At 41.7% G+C, this 18,754-nt stretch overlaps 2 protein-coding genes across 3 annotated transcripts; both read left to right on the forward strand.

The window, feature by feature from the left end:
* Positions 1-279: 279 nt before the first annotated feature.
* On the forward strand, positions 280-12,520 carry TRIM13 (tripartite motif containing 13). Of its 2 annotated transcripts, XM_056132828.1 has the most exons (3): positions 280-375; positions 604-713; positions 11,285-12,520. In XM_056132828.1, exon 3 carries the CDS (start codon positions 11,291-11,293, stop codon positions 12,512-12,514), a length of 1,224 nt encoding a protein of 407 aa, XP_055988803.1. In that variant the 5' UTR covers positions 280-375; positions 604-713; positions 11,285-11,290; the 3' UTR covers positions 12,515-12,520. The 2 variants fall into 2 exon arrangements, with proteins under 2 accessions (XP_055988803.1, XP_055988802.1); XM_056132827.1 differs by lacking the exons at positions 280-375; positions 604-713 and adding an exon at positions 7,472-7,493.
* A 1,254-nt stretch (positions 12,521-13,774) lies between these two features.
* On the forward strand, positions 13,775-18,513 carry KCNRG (potassium channel regulator). The gene is made up of 2 exons (XM_056132829.1): positions 13,775-15,147; positions 18,117-18,513. The coding sequence occupies exons 1-2, from the start codon at positions 14,573-14,575 to the stop codon at positions 18,355-18,357; spliced, it is 816 nt and encodes a 271-aa protein (XP_055988804.1). The 5' UTR covers positions 13,775-14,572; the 3' UTR covers positions 18,358-18,513.
* Positions 18,514-18,754: the final 241 nt, after the last annotated feature.

Raw genomic sequence — 18,754 nt, forward strand, 5'->3', positions numbered from 1 at the left:
CAGGTCGTGGCGCGCAGACGTTTTTCTCGCGGGCGGGCGGGCGGGTCAGCGGACCGCGCGGCTCCCGGGGGCTCCGCCGCGGCCGCGGCCGCCGGGGTCGGGGTCGGGGGCGCGCGCGTCGGGGGCGCGCCGACGGGCGGTTGCGGGGCCGGAAGAGCTGGCGCCGCACCTCACAGCGCCCGCTGGGCCGGGAGCGGCAGGCCGGGGCGGCGGAAGCCGGGCGACGCGGGGCCCGGGAGGCGGGGCCGGGCTGCGGGCGGAGGCGGAGGGGGCGACGCCGCGAGTCCATTTTGTGGCCCTGCCCGGGACTGGTGGTGGACGCGGGCCCTCCTGGCGGGGCCGCCTCCCTCTCCCGCCGCCCGACGTCGGCCACAGGTATCCGCAGCCGGGCCCTGGCCCCGGGAAGCCGCCGCGGCCCGGGCAGTCGGGGCAGCGCGCGGGTCCCAGCAGCAGCAGCAGCAGCAGCAGCAGCAGCACCGCGGGCCGGGCCGGCAGCCGGGCGGCGGCGGACAAAGGCCGCGGGATCCCCGCGCCGGGCGGCGGGGGTCGGGGGTCGGGGGTGGGGTGGGGGTGGGCGCTCACCACCCTTTGTGCCTCTTGCAGACGCTTCCTGGCGCACCCACGCCCCAGGCCCGGGCGCCCTGCTCCGGGACCCGGACCCCGCCGAGGACACCTGCGTGGGGGAGACAGAGGGGAGCGCGCTGCTTCCCACGGTAAGGACTGGGGGGAGGACGGGTTCCCCCCCGACGCTGGGGCTCCCCAGATTCCGCTCGGGTGGGCGATCATTCGCCGCCACTCACGTCTTGGAGGAGGCGGGCCGGCGTTCTTATTGATTTTTTTTTTTTGGTCAAAGCTCGAAATGCAGCCCATACGCGGAAATTCTCTGTGGCGGTTAGAGAAATGTGTTACGATCCAACGATGCATATTGCAAAAGAAAATAAGTTTCAGCAGTTCATATATATATATATATACACACACATATATGTATATATATGTATATATATATATAAAACATATCAACCCCTTTTATATCATGCTGCTAGAGCTTATATTTAGGCCGAGTTTTCCGTCTGGAGATTTTTTTTTAACTTAGAAGATATTTTAAAAGCATCATTTCATAGACAGGGCTGGAGCGATAGCACAGTGGTAGGGCATTTGCCTTGCACGCACAGGGGCAACCCAGGTTCGATTCCTCTGTCCCTCCCGGGGAGCTCGGCAAGCTAGTATCTCGCCCGCATGGCAAAGCCTGGCAAGCTCCCCATGACGTATTCAATATGCCAAACACAGTAACAACAAGCCTCACAATGGAGACGTTACTGGGACCGCTCGAGCAAATCGATGAACAACGGGAGGACAGTGACAGTGACAATTTCATATACGTAGCACTGCTATAGTAGGATTTGATGAAACTATTGATAGGGCTGTCTTGCTCATTAAGAAGATGCAGCTTCTTTATTAAAATGCCATCTTCATTTTTCCCCCGCACCAGCTGGCGTGATTGGACCTCCTTGGTAAGTCCTTTTGTAACACTAGGTCTTTTTATTCTGTATATTTGCCACGCCTTACTTGAGTTCCATTTGCATGAAACTCCTTTTTTTTCTATTCTCCTGTGTAGCTCTTGCTTTGCCGTCCCTGAAATTGAGCTGGAAAGTTCACTTGTCTTTTGGGACCCCCCCCCCCCCCTTTTTTTTTTAAGTAGACTCATGTTTAACATAACACTTTAAATGTGTATTTACAGTTTTCTCATGGTATTTGTACATACATAATTAAAGCACCTTAGAGTTACATAGTTTGATTGATGGTTTACAAAATTGTCACAATATTGCCAAGAACATTATGAGGTAGGTATGGTAAAATCCCTTGTTCTATACAATGTCATTGTATAAAACTGGTGTTTGAACCAGGTACTCCTGGTTTGAACCGGTTTGCTAAAGCAAGTTCAGGCCTTTTCCCCCCTGTTGTTGGAGAACCTGTTGTCACATAATTTACAACAATCAAAGTTTTAGAAGTTTTTAGAGAGCCATGACTAAGTGCCTTTTGATTAGGATACTGAATTTTTGACCCTCTTTTGGGTTCTTATTGTGGTCTAAGAATTGGGAAGTTCAGGGTCTAGATCTAGTCCTGCTGTGTATGGTTGAGAAATCTCCACTGGTAGAAGAGAAGAGTGGGAAACTCAGTTTAGTCTCTTCAAAAGTTTGTAGCTAGATATCTAAAATACTTTAAAGAATCCTATATTATAATTTCTGTAAGCATACATTCTTTATGTATATAGGATATATATATATATATACACTAATGCTGCATTAAACTGTTTAATTTGGGTTGGTATGATAAGAATATGACTTAAAAAAACTAAGCTTAGGTTGAAGTGATAGTACAGTGGGGTCATGCTTGCCTTGCACGTGACTGACAGAATTTGATCTCTGGCATCTCATGTGGTCCCATGAGCCCCGTCCCTGGGTGTAGAGCAAGGAGTAAGACTTGAGCACTGCTGGGTGCGACCTAAAAACAAAACCAAACAGCTCTATAAAATTATGGTTCCATTCTAAGGATAGGAACTGCACAAAGAGGTGGTGCTCATAAATCATTAGCTAAGACTTTGTGAGGTGGAGGGAAACTAAAGATTCTGGAGCGATAGCACAGAGGTTAAGGCATTTGCCTTGCAGGTGGCCGACCTGGCCAACCCAGGCTCAATTCCTTCGCCCCTCTCAGAGAGCCCGGCAAGCTACTGAGAGTATCTTGTCTGCAGAGCAAAGCCTGGCAAGCTCCCCATGAAGTATTCGATATGCCAAACACAGTAACAACAAGTCTCACAATGGAGACGTTATTGGGCCCGCGTGTGCAAATCGATGAACAACGGGAGGACAGTGACAATTAAAAAACCTTAAAATGTTTCTGTTGAGTCATGTAATAATTAAAGAAACTAAGGAAATAGAGCTGTAGACCAAAGCTTTTCTACAGGTTAATCTTTCATGTTATAAGGGCTGGAGCAATAGCACAGCGGGTAGGGTGTTTGGCTTGCACTGACCTGGGTTCGATTCCCAGCATCCCCTATGGTCCCCCGAACACCACCAGGAGTAATTCCTGAGTGTATGAGCCAGGAGTAACCTCTGTACATTGCCAGGTGTGAAAAAAAAGAAAAAAAATTCATGTTATATAATATCCAGGAAACTAAAGAAATCTAATAACCAACAAAATTTTTCCATGAAAAGGACTTTGTTTTGTTTTATATGGAAGGGGAAGTAAGTGTTACAAGTGGGAAAAAAATAGGTAAAAACTATATGTCTCTGCTAATCTTAAAATAGCATGGGGAGCAGACAAACATGAAATTGGAGGTTATGTGCTAACATAACACTGGAAGATACATACCAAAATAGTAATAGTTATTCTGTTCCTATGTGATAACGGGTGATTTATCCCCTCTGAATTTTCTATAATTACATAACTTTCATAAAGACTAATTATAGGAGAATAATTAGTATGTAGGTTTCCTTAAAATTAAGGTACTCTTTTTGTTTAAATTGATTTTATCGGTTGGAAAGTCTAGGTAACCTCTTCAACTTCAGTCTGTTACATCTTTCTGGGGTGTCGGGGGGTCCTCCCGTGTTGAGGGGACAGAGGCCACTCCTGATGATACAGCTGTGTGAGCTTGTGTGAGGGCACAGAGGTGTAAAGCTGCCTGTGCTCAGCGGTGTTGGGGATAGCCGGGGCCACAGCTGGTGATGTTGGCAGGGAGTGGCCATGAGGTGCCTGGGGTTGAGCTTGAGGCCATCTTCCTTACCTTTTTTCTGTCCTTTGTAGGTGGCATTTATCATACTTTCTGTATAAAAGTATGTTCATAATGTGCTGTATTTCTGAATTTAGGACAGATTAACTTTATTATTAGGTCATTTGATTATTGATTTCTGTTATTCATAAAAGACACTGCCGTTGTCATCTTGGTCTGAGATTCTCTAAGTACTATAAGAATTAAGTGCAAGTTCTATCCCAGTTAAGTCTTTTATAATGCAGATTCCGATGCTGTGAACTCTTCTCATTCATTTGTTACAGCTATTGGTGTATTTCTTTTTAAAAATTTTAAAATGTATTTTCATAAAGTTCTTTATGATTTAATATATTCAATATTCCAATACCAATTCCACCACTAGTGACTATTGGTATATTTCTAAGGGAAAATTGAACTGAAACTTTTTGCTGAAAGTTTATTGTCACTCCTATGGCATAACTGCCACAAATATATCCTACTTGAACAGTAGCCTGGTATGCCCCATTTAATCTCCCAGGATAGGGTTGGGAGGTTGGAGGGGTGCAAAGGGTTATCTGAAGTGCCAGTCATGTGCAAAGTCTTGAGATTGATCCTGGCGCTGCATAGCCAGGAGCAGTGCTGGGTTGGTCCCTACTGAATAAAGAAAAACGCTCAGAGGAGCTGTTCCTATTTCCTCCGCATACCTGCAGTATTGAGTATCAGTGACTAGTGCCAACATAATACATACAGTAGCATCAACCTAAAAATTGCTTTAGTATAATTCAATTTTTACTATGTTTTAGTTAGGTTTATTAGAATAAGATGTTTATGACAGGAGCCTGAGGTATAGCAGGTAGGGCGCTTGCCTTCCCTGTGGCCAGTCTGGGTTGATCCCAAATACCCTCTGTGGTCCCCCAACCCCTGCTAAGTGATCCCTGAGCATTGCAGGGTGTGAGCCCCCATATATATATGAAATTCTCCACTAAAGGAGCTTTGTTCATATCAAGATTTCTAGTAGTCATCTCATAGTTACTTTAGAAGTAGTTTATAGGTAGTGCTTAATCAGTTTTCTACCAGTAACCTATTTCCACGTGGCAGCACAGTATTAGATATTATCTGTGTAAATAATCTGACTTATCCAGGTAAATCTAGTTGGCGAATACTATCTGCATGCCAGACTTTTTTTTTTTTTTGCATGCCAGACTTTGACAGTGCCTTGTTAGAGCTGGAATTAATCTTAAATACAGAGTTATATTATAAAAACTACTAGTAGCATTCTGTAGAGATAATAATTTAGGTCAGTGATTGCCAAGTTTATGGTTATAAAAGAAAAGAATTTGTTTTAGGGGTGAAAGATCGCTGTCTTGGGCTAGACAGTAGGTCCAGTGGGTCAAGTTCTTGCTTTGTATATGGCTACCCTGGGTTTGATCCCTGATATCCCCATAGGGTACCCTGAGCACGGTCAGAAGTGATCTGAGTGCAGAGCCAGGAGTAACTCCTGATCATTGGCAGGTCTTACCCCAAACCAAGCAAAATTGCTCCTCTTATTTCATAGGTGATTATCAAGTGACACAGGAGAAAAGAAAAAAAGGGAAAGTGAAATAAAGTGAAGCAGGAGGCGTGGAAGGGTAAGACACAAATAAGGAAATCAAAAGATTGTACTCTGGAACAATATGGGAAAATGAGTTAAAAGAAGAAGCAAAAGAGTAGAGTCAAGGAGAAATATTGGTGCAGAGAAGAAAAGGAAAGGGACAACAACTGAGAATGCTCTTGTCTTATAGGTTAATGATACGAATTTTGAGAATGTTACCTTAGTCCAAAGAATCATGATCACGACCATCCTGTTGTTCGTCGATTGCCTCGAGCAGGCCCCAGTAACGTCTCCTTTGTCCTATCCCTGAGATTTTTAAAAAAGTGCCATATTCAAGGCTCTTTCAGAGTTAGGAGAATGAGACCCATCATTGTCATTGGTATTTGGCATATTGGGTACACCACGGGGAGTTTGCCAGACTCTGCCGTGTGGGCAGGTTACATTCGGTAGCCTCCCAGTTTGTCCAAAGTAGGAATGAGATAATAAAATGTCATAATAAGATGTCCAAAGAATCTTGGATCTAAATTCAGTCCAAAAACTGAATTTTCTGAGTATAGGTGGTCTTTTGTATTAGCTTAATTTTGTTGTACTTAACAAGGAATTCTACTGAAAAACCTGCTCTTTATTCTAGGATAACAATACAAGAGGCAAGTTACTTGCTCTTATATAAGCACAAAGATAATTATTTTATCTTTTTGGTTTTTGAGTGCTTAGAGGCTCCTCCTGACTGCTTAGTCCACCTAACTAATTCTCTGGCCCTCACAAAAGGAACTTTTAAACTTTTTTTTATAAGAGCCACATAAGAAATAAGCTATTTCTGTCATTGTATATGATATAGTCTCTTCCTTTTTTTTTAATGTAGCAGAAATTTTTTTTGTCTCTTTTTTGCATTTTGAAAAATAGATATAATTGACATGTAACAGCTTTCTGTCCTGTCTTGTGCTGGGTTTGATCCTTTGTACCACAAGGTCCCCCAAGCAATACTGGAGAGTTTGTGGGTGACCCTTGAGTACCACAGTGTTGGCCCAACAACAACAACAAAAGATTTTAAGGGTTGATATGTAGCTTCATGGTAGAGCACTTGCCTTGCATGTGTGAGGTCCTGGGTTCAATTCTGCGCACTGCAAAAAAAAAAAGAATGAGCACTTTTTACATAGTCATTTTGGGTTGTTGATTTAAAACTGAAACTTTAGGGACTGTCGGTCCCCTGAGCAATGCTGGATGTGCCCCCCTCCCAAATTTATTGTATTAAAAAATATATATAATTAGAGTAGGCAGTATATAAACTAGCTTCTACTTATATTTTGTGACTCTTTTGTAAGAATTGTTTTCCCATTGCTATATACCCACTCAAGGTAGGATTGAAAGTTTGGAGCAGTAAGTACAGCAGGTAGGGTGCTTACCCTCTTTGTGGCTGGCTTGGGTTTGATCCCCGGCATCCCACATGGCCCCCTGAGCACTGCCAGGAGTAACTCCAGAGTATAAAGCCAAGAGTAACCCCTGAGCATTGCTGGGCATGACCCCAAAACAACAACAAAAAAGGTAGGATTGAAGGGCACTTTTGTATTTTTTTCCCTGAATAAGACGTTGAAGTTGAAAAATTTAAAGCAATTGAAAAATTGCTCTAAAATAAAGCTGTAGGGACCAGAGAGACAACTCAGCATGCTGAGCATATACTTTGCATGCAGGGAGGCCCAAGTTCAGTCCCTAGTACTGCAAATAGTCCGAACAGTGTTGGGTGTAACTTGGAAAAAAGAGCCAATTCAACCCTACACATACATCACACATAAAGGAACAACAAATTATAATGTTGATGCATTTTTTTTTTCTTTTTCTTTGTGTGGAGTCCATGTGTTACTAAGCATTGCTCAGGGACCCAGTTGGTTCTGGTGATTGAATCTGGGGCTCCTATAGGCGAAGCATGTTCTCCAGCCCTTAAACCGTCTCTCTGACCTGATGCAATTTGTGATTCTCCAAGTCGTAATTTTTCCTGAGCTGCTTTTTGTTTTTTTTGGCACACCTGGCTGTATTCAAGGCTTACTCCTGCCTGCCATGAATTGGGACCGTAGACAAAGCTGAGAATCAAACCCCTGTCAGCTGTGTGCCTTCCCCACTGTCCTAGATCTCTGACACCTCCTGTGGTTCATTGCAAGAGCTGTAAGTTAATTATGGCTTTGGGATGATTGGGGGTGGGGGTGGGGTGGACTTCCTATTTTACTTTTGTTTGGTGGCCACAGCCGGCAGTGTTCAAGCCTTCCTCCTGGCTCTGCACTCGGGAATCCCTTCTGGTAGGCCCAGAGGACCAATGTGAGGTCCTCAAACCTGGGTCAGCTGCATGCTAGGCAAACACCGTACCTGCTGTACTACATACAACACTGGCCCTCTCTTTTGAATCATACTTGATTGCTGCAGAATCCTTCACCTTGAAGCAGTACTCTTCTCAAAGTTTTCCGAGTTGCTTTTTGCCTGGGGTATTTTCCCGTCCTCATCCCAGCTACCTAGTATGCTCCATTTTCCATCTTATTTACTATGCTTGTTTAGTATTAACTGGAAAACTAATCTTGTAAAGATGAGTAAATTAGATTTATGTTACTGTGTACTGTCCTACTTCACTCTTGATACTACCTCCTCCAAAATCTAGCGGTAGCATAGAATGATTAGGTAAAAAATGACAGAGAATAGTGGAGATGATTAAAGTATGGAACTAGGATTAGAGGTATCATTAAGGTTACCTTCTCTGCTTTAAAATATCAGATGTTTTACAGCTGCTCAGTAAGCCAGAGCACACTAGTCAATTGCTATTCTCTTCTAGTGCTTTTTAAAGATTGATTCCCCCCCACCCCTCCAAATTTTGGGTCACACCCGACAATGCTCAGGTTATTCCTGGCTCTGCACTCAGGAACTGGTGGTGCTCAGGGGACCATATGGAATGCCAGGGATTGGACCCAGGTCGGCTGCAAGCAAGGCAGACCCACTGTATTATTGCTCCGGCCCCCAAAAATTGATTTCTCATGCGACAAATGGTTTTATTCTGAAAAGTCAACTCATATACCTTTACCATAAACCACTAAATCTGACATAGTGATCTCTGCTTTAATTTTACATATACTTGTTTTTATTACACATGTATTTCTCATAATAATTATTGAGAAATAATTAAGAAATATTAATATTAGGGTTGGGAGTTTTAAAATTAACGTTTAAAAATACGCTTGGGGCCAGAGAGGTAATACACTGGGGTAGGGCATTTGCCTTGCAAGTGGCCAATCTGGGTTTGATCCTGGGCACTACATGCAGTCCCTTCCCCCACCTCCCCACCCCCTCGGGAGTGATCTCTGAGTGCAAAGCCAGGGTAGCCTTGAGCACCATCAGGTATGGTGCTTGCCGCCCCAATAATAATAAGCTTGAATTGAGAAATAGTATTCTTTAGATCAGAGACTTAAAATATTTGTCTCAGACCCACTTAATGCTTTCTATAGGAGCTTTTGTGTATAGATATTTACTGCATAAGAAATTAAAACAAAAACTTTTTAGGCATCTATTTAAACTAATGCTAAAGGGGCTGGAGCGATAGCACAGTGGGTAGTGTGTTTGCCTTGCACACGGCCGCCCCTGGTTCGATTCCCAGCATCCCATATGGTCCCTTGAGCACCGCCAGGAGTGACTCCTGAGTGCAGAGCCAGGAGTAATCCCTGTGCATTGCCGGGTGTGACCCGAAAATAAAAAAATAAAAATAATGCTAAACCTAATAAATGTTAAATTTAGAAAAATAATTTAAAAACTGAGAAAGCTGGCAGTTTTAAATACAGGTCTTCTCTCTTAAGTGATAATACAAAACAACTGGAAGTCTTACCTATGTCTGCATCACATCTGTTGTTCTAAGTTATTTTGGTTGAAATAACAAAAAAGCTAGCTTTTGCACAGTTGTATAATTGATGAAGGGAGGCATATTTTTATAGCGTTTTCTAATTTGCATCTTGTTTAGACACTGTATGAAAACTCAGTAGCTGTTAGTTTCTTAAAGATGATTTGCAGTATGTCACCTGAGGTTTTTTTTTTTTAACATACTGGCCTTGAGCTATAACGTGCATAATATATAACATGATAATTTGAACTGGTTTCGCATATTATACCAATTTTCAAATACTGACATATCTCCCTCTGTAAGAAGAAAACCCATATATGTTTATATCACCTCTTACTTCATAAGAAAAGGAATTTTCTTTTAGCTGTCAAGCTCATAGTGGGAAATACTGTTTTCAGAATTTTAATTTTCACCCAAAAAGTCAACTTTGGTTATTGGCAAGAAGTAGTCATTTGTTTTCCTTAAATGTGATGGGCTCATTTGTCCATTTTCAAGAAAATGGTCTGGCAAAGGCCTAAATCTGAATAAGTTTGTCAATTTGAGTAAAAAAGTTCGTTAAAAAAGCAGCTGGTTGAGCTTGCAGCTTAGTCATAAAAGTACTTTTTTACCAAAGGGCTGGAGTGATAGCACCGTGGGTAGGGTGTTTGCTTTGCACAGAGTCAACCCAGGTTCGGTTCTTCTGTCCCTCTCGGAGAGCCCGGCAAGCTACCGAGAGTATCCCGCCCACATGGCAAAGCCTGGCAAGCTCCTCATGGCACATTCAATATGCCAAAAACAGTAACATCAGGTCTCACAATGGAGATGTTACTGGTGCCCGCTCAAGCAAATCGATGAACGGGAGGACAGTGCTAGTGTGCTACCTGCTGATACGGAGCAGAAATGCTATTTACTTCTGATTTTGCCATACAAAATGTTCATAGGACTTGGTGATGAAGAATATAGTGATGAGTTGTACAGTTTGATGCCTCCTATTTTTTGTTTGTCTGACTACACCCAGCAGTGCTCAGGGTGTACTCCTCGCTCTGTGCTCAGAGATCATCCTGGTGGTACTGGGGGATGTGGGGGTATGTATAAGGCAAGTGCCCTGCTCTCTACCGTCTCTCTGGCCCCTCCCCATTATTGTTGTAGTGTGATTATCAACAGACTTGGAAAGCATATCCCATTTTGAAATGTTATATCAAAAGCCTATCAGTATGAAACTAGTATTGACCTCTTGCCTGGCCTGAGGTTTCTTCCCAATATTTTGACTAATACTCTAGAGATAGCACCACTCTTTTAACTACTGTGTTGGTGGGAGTTTTGGTTGTTGTTGTTTAGGGTTTTTTCGTTTGTGTGTGGGTTACACCCAGCTATGCCTAGGGTTTACTCCTGTCTCTGCACTCAGGAATTACTCCTGGCGGTGCTCAGGATGCTAGGGATTGAACCCTGGTCACCACGTGCAAAGCAAATGCCCAACCACCGTACGGGCACTCCAAACCCCTGCTCTGATGGTTTTTTGTTTGTTTTTAAAAGTCTGCCATTGTTAGGGAAAGACAACTCATCTAGGTTTTTACTTCTCTGACTTCAATCATAGAATCTTCACTGTAGAAAAATCCTCCACATCTTTTAATAAAAGCCTGCATGAGTGCCCATACTTAGATTTGCATTTCTGCGCTTCTTTCTTTGAAATAGCATACCATTTTAAATTGCAGGCTCACACTAAAAAGCTCATTCTGTTCAGACACTGAGTAGCTTTGTTTCTGACAGCTAGTAGTCAGCTCTGTTTTAAAACAATCAGTTGCGTCCTGCTGGCTCAACTAGAAGTTGTCCTAGTCCTAACCCTGTCTCAACCAAAGACTGTTGTTGGGAAGCACACACAAAGGCCTTGTGTACAGGGAATCCTATTAATAAGGACCAAGTTTTAGTCCCAGGAGATTAATCTGCTTTGGTGTGCATTCCCTCCCGAAATACCTAACTTCCTTTGTTTGCCTGCTTGTTTTAGTGAAAGATCATTTTTAATGTAGGAAGACAGCTTCTTGTAATTATTATGTTGTTCTAATGGAGAGGGATCGTTGGAGTAAAATATTTTCTTTCTTTATGCCAGGATGTAATGGAGCTGTTAGAAGAAGATCTCACGTGCCCAATTTGTTGCAGCCTGTTTGATGATCCTCGAGTTTTGCCTTGCTCACACAACTTTTGCAGAAAATGTTTAGAAGGGATCTTAGAGGGGAATGTCCGGAATTCCTTGTGGAGAGTGTCTCCTTTCAAGTGCCCCACTTGCCGGAAGGAAACTTCAGCCACGGGAGTCAATAGCCTGCAGGTTAATTACTCCCTGAAGGGTATTGTGGAAAAGTATAATAAGATCAAGATATCTCCCAAAATGCCAGTGTGCAAAGAACACTTGGGGCAGCCTCTTAACATTTTCTGCCTAACTGATATGCAGCTGATCTGTGGGATCTGTGCCACTCGGGGTGAACATGCCAAGCATGTGTTCTGTTCTATTGAGGAAGCCTATGCTCAGGAAAGGGACGCCTTCGAGTCCCTCTTCCAGAGCTTTGAGACCTGGCGTCGGGGAGATGTTCTTTCTCGTCTGGATACTTTGGAAACTAGCAAAAGGAAGTCTCTCCAGTTACTAACTAAAGATTCAGATAAAGTGAAGGACTTTTTTGAGAATTTACAACACACACTGGATCAAAAGAAGAATGAAATCCTGTCTGACTTTGAGACCATGAAACTTGCAGTTATGCAAGCCTATGACCCAGAGATCAACAAACTCAACACCATCCTGCAGGAGCAGCGAATGGCCTTTAACATTGCAGAAGCTTTCAAAGATGTCTCAGAACCCATCATTTTTCTGCAACAGATGCAGGAGTTTAGGGAGAAAATCAAAGTAATCAAGGAAACTCCTTTACCTCCCTCTAATTTGCCTACAAGCCCTGTAATGAAGAACTTTGATACGAGTCAGTGGGAAGACATAAAACTAGTGGATGTGGATAAACTTTCTTTGCCTCAAGACACTGGCACTTTGATCATCAGGGTTCCCTGGAGCTTCTATCAGTTCCTTGTGGTTTTGGTGCTGCTGAGCCTTCTCGTTTTCTTTGTGCCTACCACATTCCTAGAATGGTCTGTATTTGATGAATTTGCAACTTGGAGAGACTGTCTTTCAGACTTCAGTTACTGCCTGACTAACTCGGCTGATTTTGTGCAACAGTCAGGTTTTTACTGGGAACAGGTGACAAATGAGTTTTCCATTTTCAGTAGACAGTTCAGAAATTTTAGTTTGGTGGTGCTGAACAATGTTGCAGAATTTGTGTGCAAATATAAACTATTATAAAATCTGTCTAAATGGTTCTCTGTTTTTTGTTAAGAACAGAGTGGTAGTTCAGTTTTTGTCAAGTCCAGTCAGGTTATTTCCTATAAAAATGTTCTCAAAAATAATGTCCTGTGCATGATCAAAGTTTAACAGTATAGTCTTGAACATTCCGCTGTAGTGTTTCTGAAATAAGCACATTACACCTCCACACCTCCTCTCCCCCCTCCCCCCAACTGATTGCTTATTCAGAGATAAAAATGGGAGGTGAGGGGACAGAGGGCATGCTTTGCGTAGGTGAAGGCATGCTCCACATAGTCTCCTGAGCACCATTTCAGGGAGTGACCTTAAACCAAACAAGGAGCTGCACTGCCAAGTATGGCTCGGTCCCTTCAGCCCCTAAAAGGGAGGTGTCAGGATATAGGATACTTGATGATAACGTCCTGATGAAGTAGTATGCTAGTAGGCTGTTCATTTGAACTAATACAAATTGTTCTTAAAAAACAACTTGAAAAATTTGGCAGTTGGGGGGTCAGGCAGTGCTCAGGGGCTATTTCTGGCTTTGTACACAGGGATCAATTCCTGGCAGTACGGGGATCCTGCTGAGGTTGATTCCATGTGGAAAAAAGGCCTTATCCTGTACTGTATGGCCTCATAAAGAAACTTTCTTTTGGGAGAATGAACATTCTTTCCAAAAAGATAAGGATTGCATTTGTAAGCTGGCTTGATTTCCCTATTCACTACAATGCAAAGTTCATGTAAAAACTGGCATTTTCTTGAGATAAGTTTGTTTTTAGCAAGTAGATGTTCTAACTTGTCTTTTCTCCTTAAGTGTTTATAAATTTGTAAACAAAGGAATTTGGTGTACAGAAGTGTTAAATTACTGTAAGGAAAGGGACAGGTTTTTGTTTTTCCAAAATAAGAAAGATAACCTGGTGCCAGAGAAATAGTACATCATATAGGGTTCTCGCCTTGTACCTGTTCAGCCTGGGTTTAATCCCTGTACCCCAGAGGATCCCCTAAGCTCTGCCATGAGTGATTCCTGAGTGCAGAGCCAAGAGTAAGTGCTGACCTCTGGTAGGTGTGTCCCTAAAACAACAAACAAAAAACAAAATTAAAGGGTCACCTGACAATTGGGAAAGCCAGCATTGTGTTATCTCAAATCTGGTAACTCTTCAACCAAACTCATTTACTCAGAACTTAGTTTTTTTAATAGTAAAGACTCATTTGATAATAATCTGTCAATCATTATATGGTACAAAGTTACTAAACACTACACTGTCCTACTGGCTCACATGTCACATGAGAAAAGGATGTCTTATCTCCCTTAGACAAAAAATAATCTAAATTTCTCACCTTGCATAGACAGATGAATGTGAAGGTGACCTTATGTTAATGCTCTCTAGTTGACCTTACTGCTGTCACAGGGCATTCTTTTGAAAGCCCAGGCCCAGAATGTCTTTAACTTAGTCTTTTAATTTAGGATAGCAATGCACGCAGGACCAGGGGTAAGAAAAATGGCAACTGAATTTAAAGTACAGAACAATCATGCTAACCACGAGAAGTGCCAAATGCTGAGGTAGTGGCTAGCTTGTCCCCGACTGACAGTTTATGGTTCGGTTACTAAATTGTTCAAGGGGGCATCAAAAATGATGACAGCGTTTTTTTTTGGGGAAAATCTTTATTTTTACTATTAGGACTCAGTAGATAAGAAGTCCAGGGAGGGGGAGTGTTTTTCTGCTCCAAGTATTTTTTTTTTAGTATAGACTTTAAAACAACAGGTTTTTATGGAGAACTTTCTAATGGAATATAGCAAATGGCTCTATTTGACACAGATGTATTGGCAGTTCTCATTCCGGCTTTCATTTATTGCTTTCTCATTTTGTATACTGCAAGTTTCCAAGCAACTGCAGTTTGCTAACACAGCTATGGATACTGTTTGTTTTACAGAAGTTACCTGTCTTTATTTTCCCCTCCCCTCCCTTTCTTAATCCTTTATAACCACAACATTTACAGGTTGATTTATAAATTCCGAAGTCTGTAGCTGATGGTTTATAGCCTCTGGTTGGTAGCAAGAGAAGAATGAGTAGTCAGGAACTTGTTACTCTGAATGTGGGAGGTAAGATATTCACAACAAGATTATCAACCATCAAGCAATTTCCTGCCTCTAGATTGTCACGAATGTTAGATGGCAGAGATGAAGAATTCAAGATGGAAGGGAGCCAGATTTTTGTGGACAGAGATGGTTTTTTATTTACCTTCATCTTAGATTTTTTGAGAACTCATCAACTTTTATTACCCAGGGACTTTTCAGACTATCTTAGGCTTCAAAGAGAGGCACGTTTCTACGAACTTGATTCTCTGGTTGACCTGTTAAATCAAGACCTGCTCCAGCCAAAACCTGCTCTCCTGGAGGTGCATTTCCTAAGTCGAAATACTCAAACTTTTTTCAGAGTATTTGGTTCTTGCAGTAAAACAATCGAGATGCTAGCTGGAAGAATTACAGTATTTTTAGAGCAACCTTCAGCCCCAATCTGGAGTAGTGACTTCTTCCCTCAGATGACTTTACTTCCACTTCCTCCCCAAAGACCTTCTCACCATGACCTGGTTTTCCAATGTGGCTCGGACAGCACTGCTGATAACCAAACTGGAGTCAGGTATTGAGTGTTTGGGGACATAAAACCTACCTCTGTATTAGTACCTGATTTTTCTCTCAAAATTAAACATTTCTCATGCTTGCAGTCTTTCTTGGAGAAAATGAGTGCTCAAAGTAATGTTTTGGGGGAACTAATAGAGTTGGGCAGAATGAGCAAATGGGAATACACAGTATTAAGTGGCAGAGCAGGAATAAGCCAAGATTGTCCACGGAAAGCCGAAATTGTTATTCAAGGTGGAAGAGGAAATCATTTCAAAGATTTAAAACATTTCTAATCTTTAATGTTTTAGGAATGAGGATAACCCCCACCCCACAAAAAGATTCTTTCAGTGGCTGGCATAGAGCAAAGTCTCAATGGTTTCTCCGGATTTCCTTCACTTTCTGTACATTTGTTCTTTCAGTCCTCATGACTTGATACTTATTTTTCTCCATCCTACTTTATTTTTAAACACCATTAAGGCATACATATTCCATGGCAAATCTGGTATGCTATTGCATCTTTGGCACTTGTAGACAACTCAAAATATTGGGGTAGACTGTATGCTAAGAATTGCTACTTCTGAGTCAGTTACTCTAGCTGACCCTGTTGTTCTTGGCTGGACTCTTAAGGTTGATTTTCACTCTGCTGTCACAGATACTTTTTATCCCTTCTTAAAATGTCTTAATGCTGTCTGTCTTACATTATTACTGTGAAAGCTGGCTTTAATTTTCAAGGAGAAAAAGAAAGTACGCACATATTCTTGACTGCTTGTGTTACAAACATGGTGGTAGGGGGTATTTGGGAATATTAACCAGCAGTAGCTATCAGGAATGCTCGCCATGTTTTGCCTCTCTCACAACACACCCTTTGGTCTTGCTCACCAACTGGAAAACACAGAGAAGTGTGACCCTTATTCCAAACTTCACACATTATTTCCTGCCCTTCCAAAGAGGTTGAAATGTTACTTTGTGAAAAGAACCAGTTAAATGAATATGCTGACTGAAATAAACTGAAGACCACATTTTGAAGACCATATTTTCAGCTTGGAGCCACCGCTGTGTACAACTTTGTTTTCACTCATGAGGGACTAATATAAACAGAAGAGAAATAATTGGGTTTTGCTTTGTATAATTCAAGTGATTTAAGACCATGGGGAAATCTTTCCTAAAAAGCTGAGGAAAGTTGGTGTTGATTTTAAGAATAAACATGCTAGGTCAAAAAATCCTGGAAATACAAAATGCTCTTTTATAAACTATTCACTTGGAAAAAAATTACAATTTTGAATAACAAGATTAGAAACTCAAGCTGGGATATTCTGTGTACAACAGTGCCAAGTGATTCATTTGTTGCTGTTTGTATTTAGAAATAGTATATAGCAGTTCTCCAATTTTAATATGAGAATGACACATTAAACCTTCCAGATAGTACAGTGGGTAGGGCACTTGCCTTGCATGTAGCAGACCTGGATTTGATTACCAGCACCCTGCCAGAATGATCCTTGAGCATAGAGCTAGGAGTTATCCCTGAGCAGAGCTGGGTGTGGGCCCCTTCCCCCCCCCGCCCCGATATCACCACCTCCTATGTACTTGTATTATAATTTTGTGAGAAGTTCTGTAACATTTTCTTTTTGACTAACGTTTCTAGGCTACACAATCAAGGTCTGGGGCTTAGAGTATGTGAAATGATTTATTAGAGTTAAAAATCTGTGTAAATCTAAAATTCTTTGATGTGTACATTTTATTTGTGAATTGTTTGCATGAGTTTTATAAAATGAGCTACAAGTAATCCGTCTATTTCAATCATGGTTTGGGATGGGGGATGTGGGGTACAGGGTGAGGGCTGGACCACACCCAGCTGTACTCAGGGATCACACCTAACTGCTCAGTGCTGGGCGAGAATTTTTGGTACTGGGGATTGAGTCAGTTGTGTGCACGGCAAGCACCTGTACCATCTCTCCAGTCCTCATTCTTAATTAAGGGAAAGCTAAGAATGATCCCAAGGCACTTTTTAATCCATAAAACTATAGTTTATTACCTGGAACTAATGTAAGGTAAACCCTCTCTTCACAAACGCTGGGAGGACATAGAGACATTTTTAAAAAACCTTTGACAGTAGGTAAAGGATTTACATCCTTTATCTATGTGGACTCATCGAAAAGTTACTACCTTTCTAGAGAATCATGTTTTATAATCTGACTCCATAGGCTTTTTGATTCCATATATTTTGCTTTTCAGCATTGAATAGTTAGAACTGCTTAAATAGTAGAACTTAATAAAGTCATGTTGACATTTTCTATCTGCAGGATTTACTCAAAAAAAAAAAACAGTTGACAGGAATAACTTAAAAAGAAAATTCATAATTGGGTAATTGGTGTTGATGGGTACAGTTAGATCCCGTGTGCGTGTGCGTGTGCGTGTGTGTCTGTGTGTAGGGACTATTTAATAAATTGAAAAAAATTAGGAATAGTCAAATTATTTTATATAAAAATGTTAAGAGCCAGGGAGATAAATCCAAAAAGCTGGAGCATAGGACTGGTATGCAGAGACCCCAGGCTAGATTCCAGGCACTGCATGGTCCTGCCCCTTAGCATCAGGCTGAGGATTGATTGCTCAGAGTCGGTCCTCGGCTCCTTTAAGCACTGCTTGGGAAAACCCTCACAAATCAAAAATGCTAGGCTAATTACATGTTTGCATCAAAAAATTTCTCTAAAAACTTATCAGTGTTGGTTATATTTCTAAATATGGGGTTAAAAGTAATCTGGAGATCACAGCAAGGTGTCTTATTTTCGGTACGCTCAAGTTACTGATTTAAATTTATAAATAAAGTAAAAGAAAGTGATTGAAAATGGCATGACACCTTTATTTGGAGATATTAATCACATGTGTTTTAGTTTTGTTATTAAAAGGATAATTATGTATTTGTGTGTGTGTGTCCTTTAGGTATTTTGTGTGATAATTATGTATTTTTGTGTGTGTGTCTGTGTCCTTTAGGTATGTTTCTATAAAACCTGATAACCGAAAATTGGCCAATGGAACTAATGTCCTCGGCTTACTGATTGACACTTTGCTAATGGAAGGTTTTCATCTGGTCAGCACTCGAACAGTATGCTCTGAGGACAAAACTGAATGCTATAGCTTTGCAAGGATACAAAAGCCTGAAGCTCTCACCATGAACAAAATGGTGAAACCCGAGACTGCCATCACGCCAGGGCAATCTAACAAGAACAAATGAAGTCCTTTCTCTTTTGGAATAAAGGGAAACTGCTATTTTCTTGCTTGGAAATTGCATACTTAGGACATGTATGTCAGTCAGATTCAGCCCGAGTACATGGCTTTGTTTCCTACAGTATTCAAACCTTAACAATGCTGAGTTAAGATTTGCCTTCCTGCCTGCCTGCTCTAAATACCACATGAGCTTGATGCTCTGACACCTTTTATTCGACCTGCAGCACCTCTTTCTCTTTCTCCTGACCACTTACACAGTTCTCGAGAATAGTCTATGGAATCAGATAATTTGATTTTTTCTTCTAATGTAATCATTAGCTAAGTTACTTGGGCAAGTCATTAAATTGCTTAGTACTTCAACTCGTTCATTTATCAAATGAGGAAAATACCTTTTTTATAGGGTA

The sequence above is a fragment of the Sorex fumeus genome, unplaced genomic scaffold, assembly GCF_029834395.1.
Source record: "Sorex fumeus unplaced genomic scaffold, SorFum_2.1 ptg000095l, whole genome shotgun sequence".
In the NCBI taxonomy this organism is placed as follows: domain Eukaryota; kingdom Metazoa; phylum Chordata; class Mammalia; order Eulipotyphla; family Soricidae; genus Sorex; species Sorex fumeus.

Excerpts from the sequence above, each read along its gene's own strand:
- TRIM13 (XM_056132828.1), top strand. The coding sequence starts at position 11,291 with ATGGAGCTGTTAGAAGAAGATCTCACGTGCCCAATTTGTTGCAGCCTG.
- KCNRG (XM_056132829.1), top strand. The coding sequence starts at position 14,573 with ATGAGTAGTCAGGAACTTGTTACTCTGAATGTGGGAGGTAAGATATTC. Across the intron at positions 15,148-18,116 it reads GATAACCAAACTGGAGTCAG|GTATGTTTCTATAAAACCTG; the intron begins GTATTGAGTGTT and ends TGTGTCCTTTAG.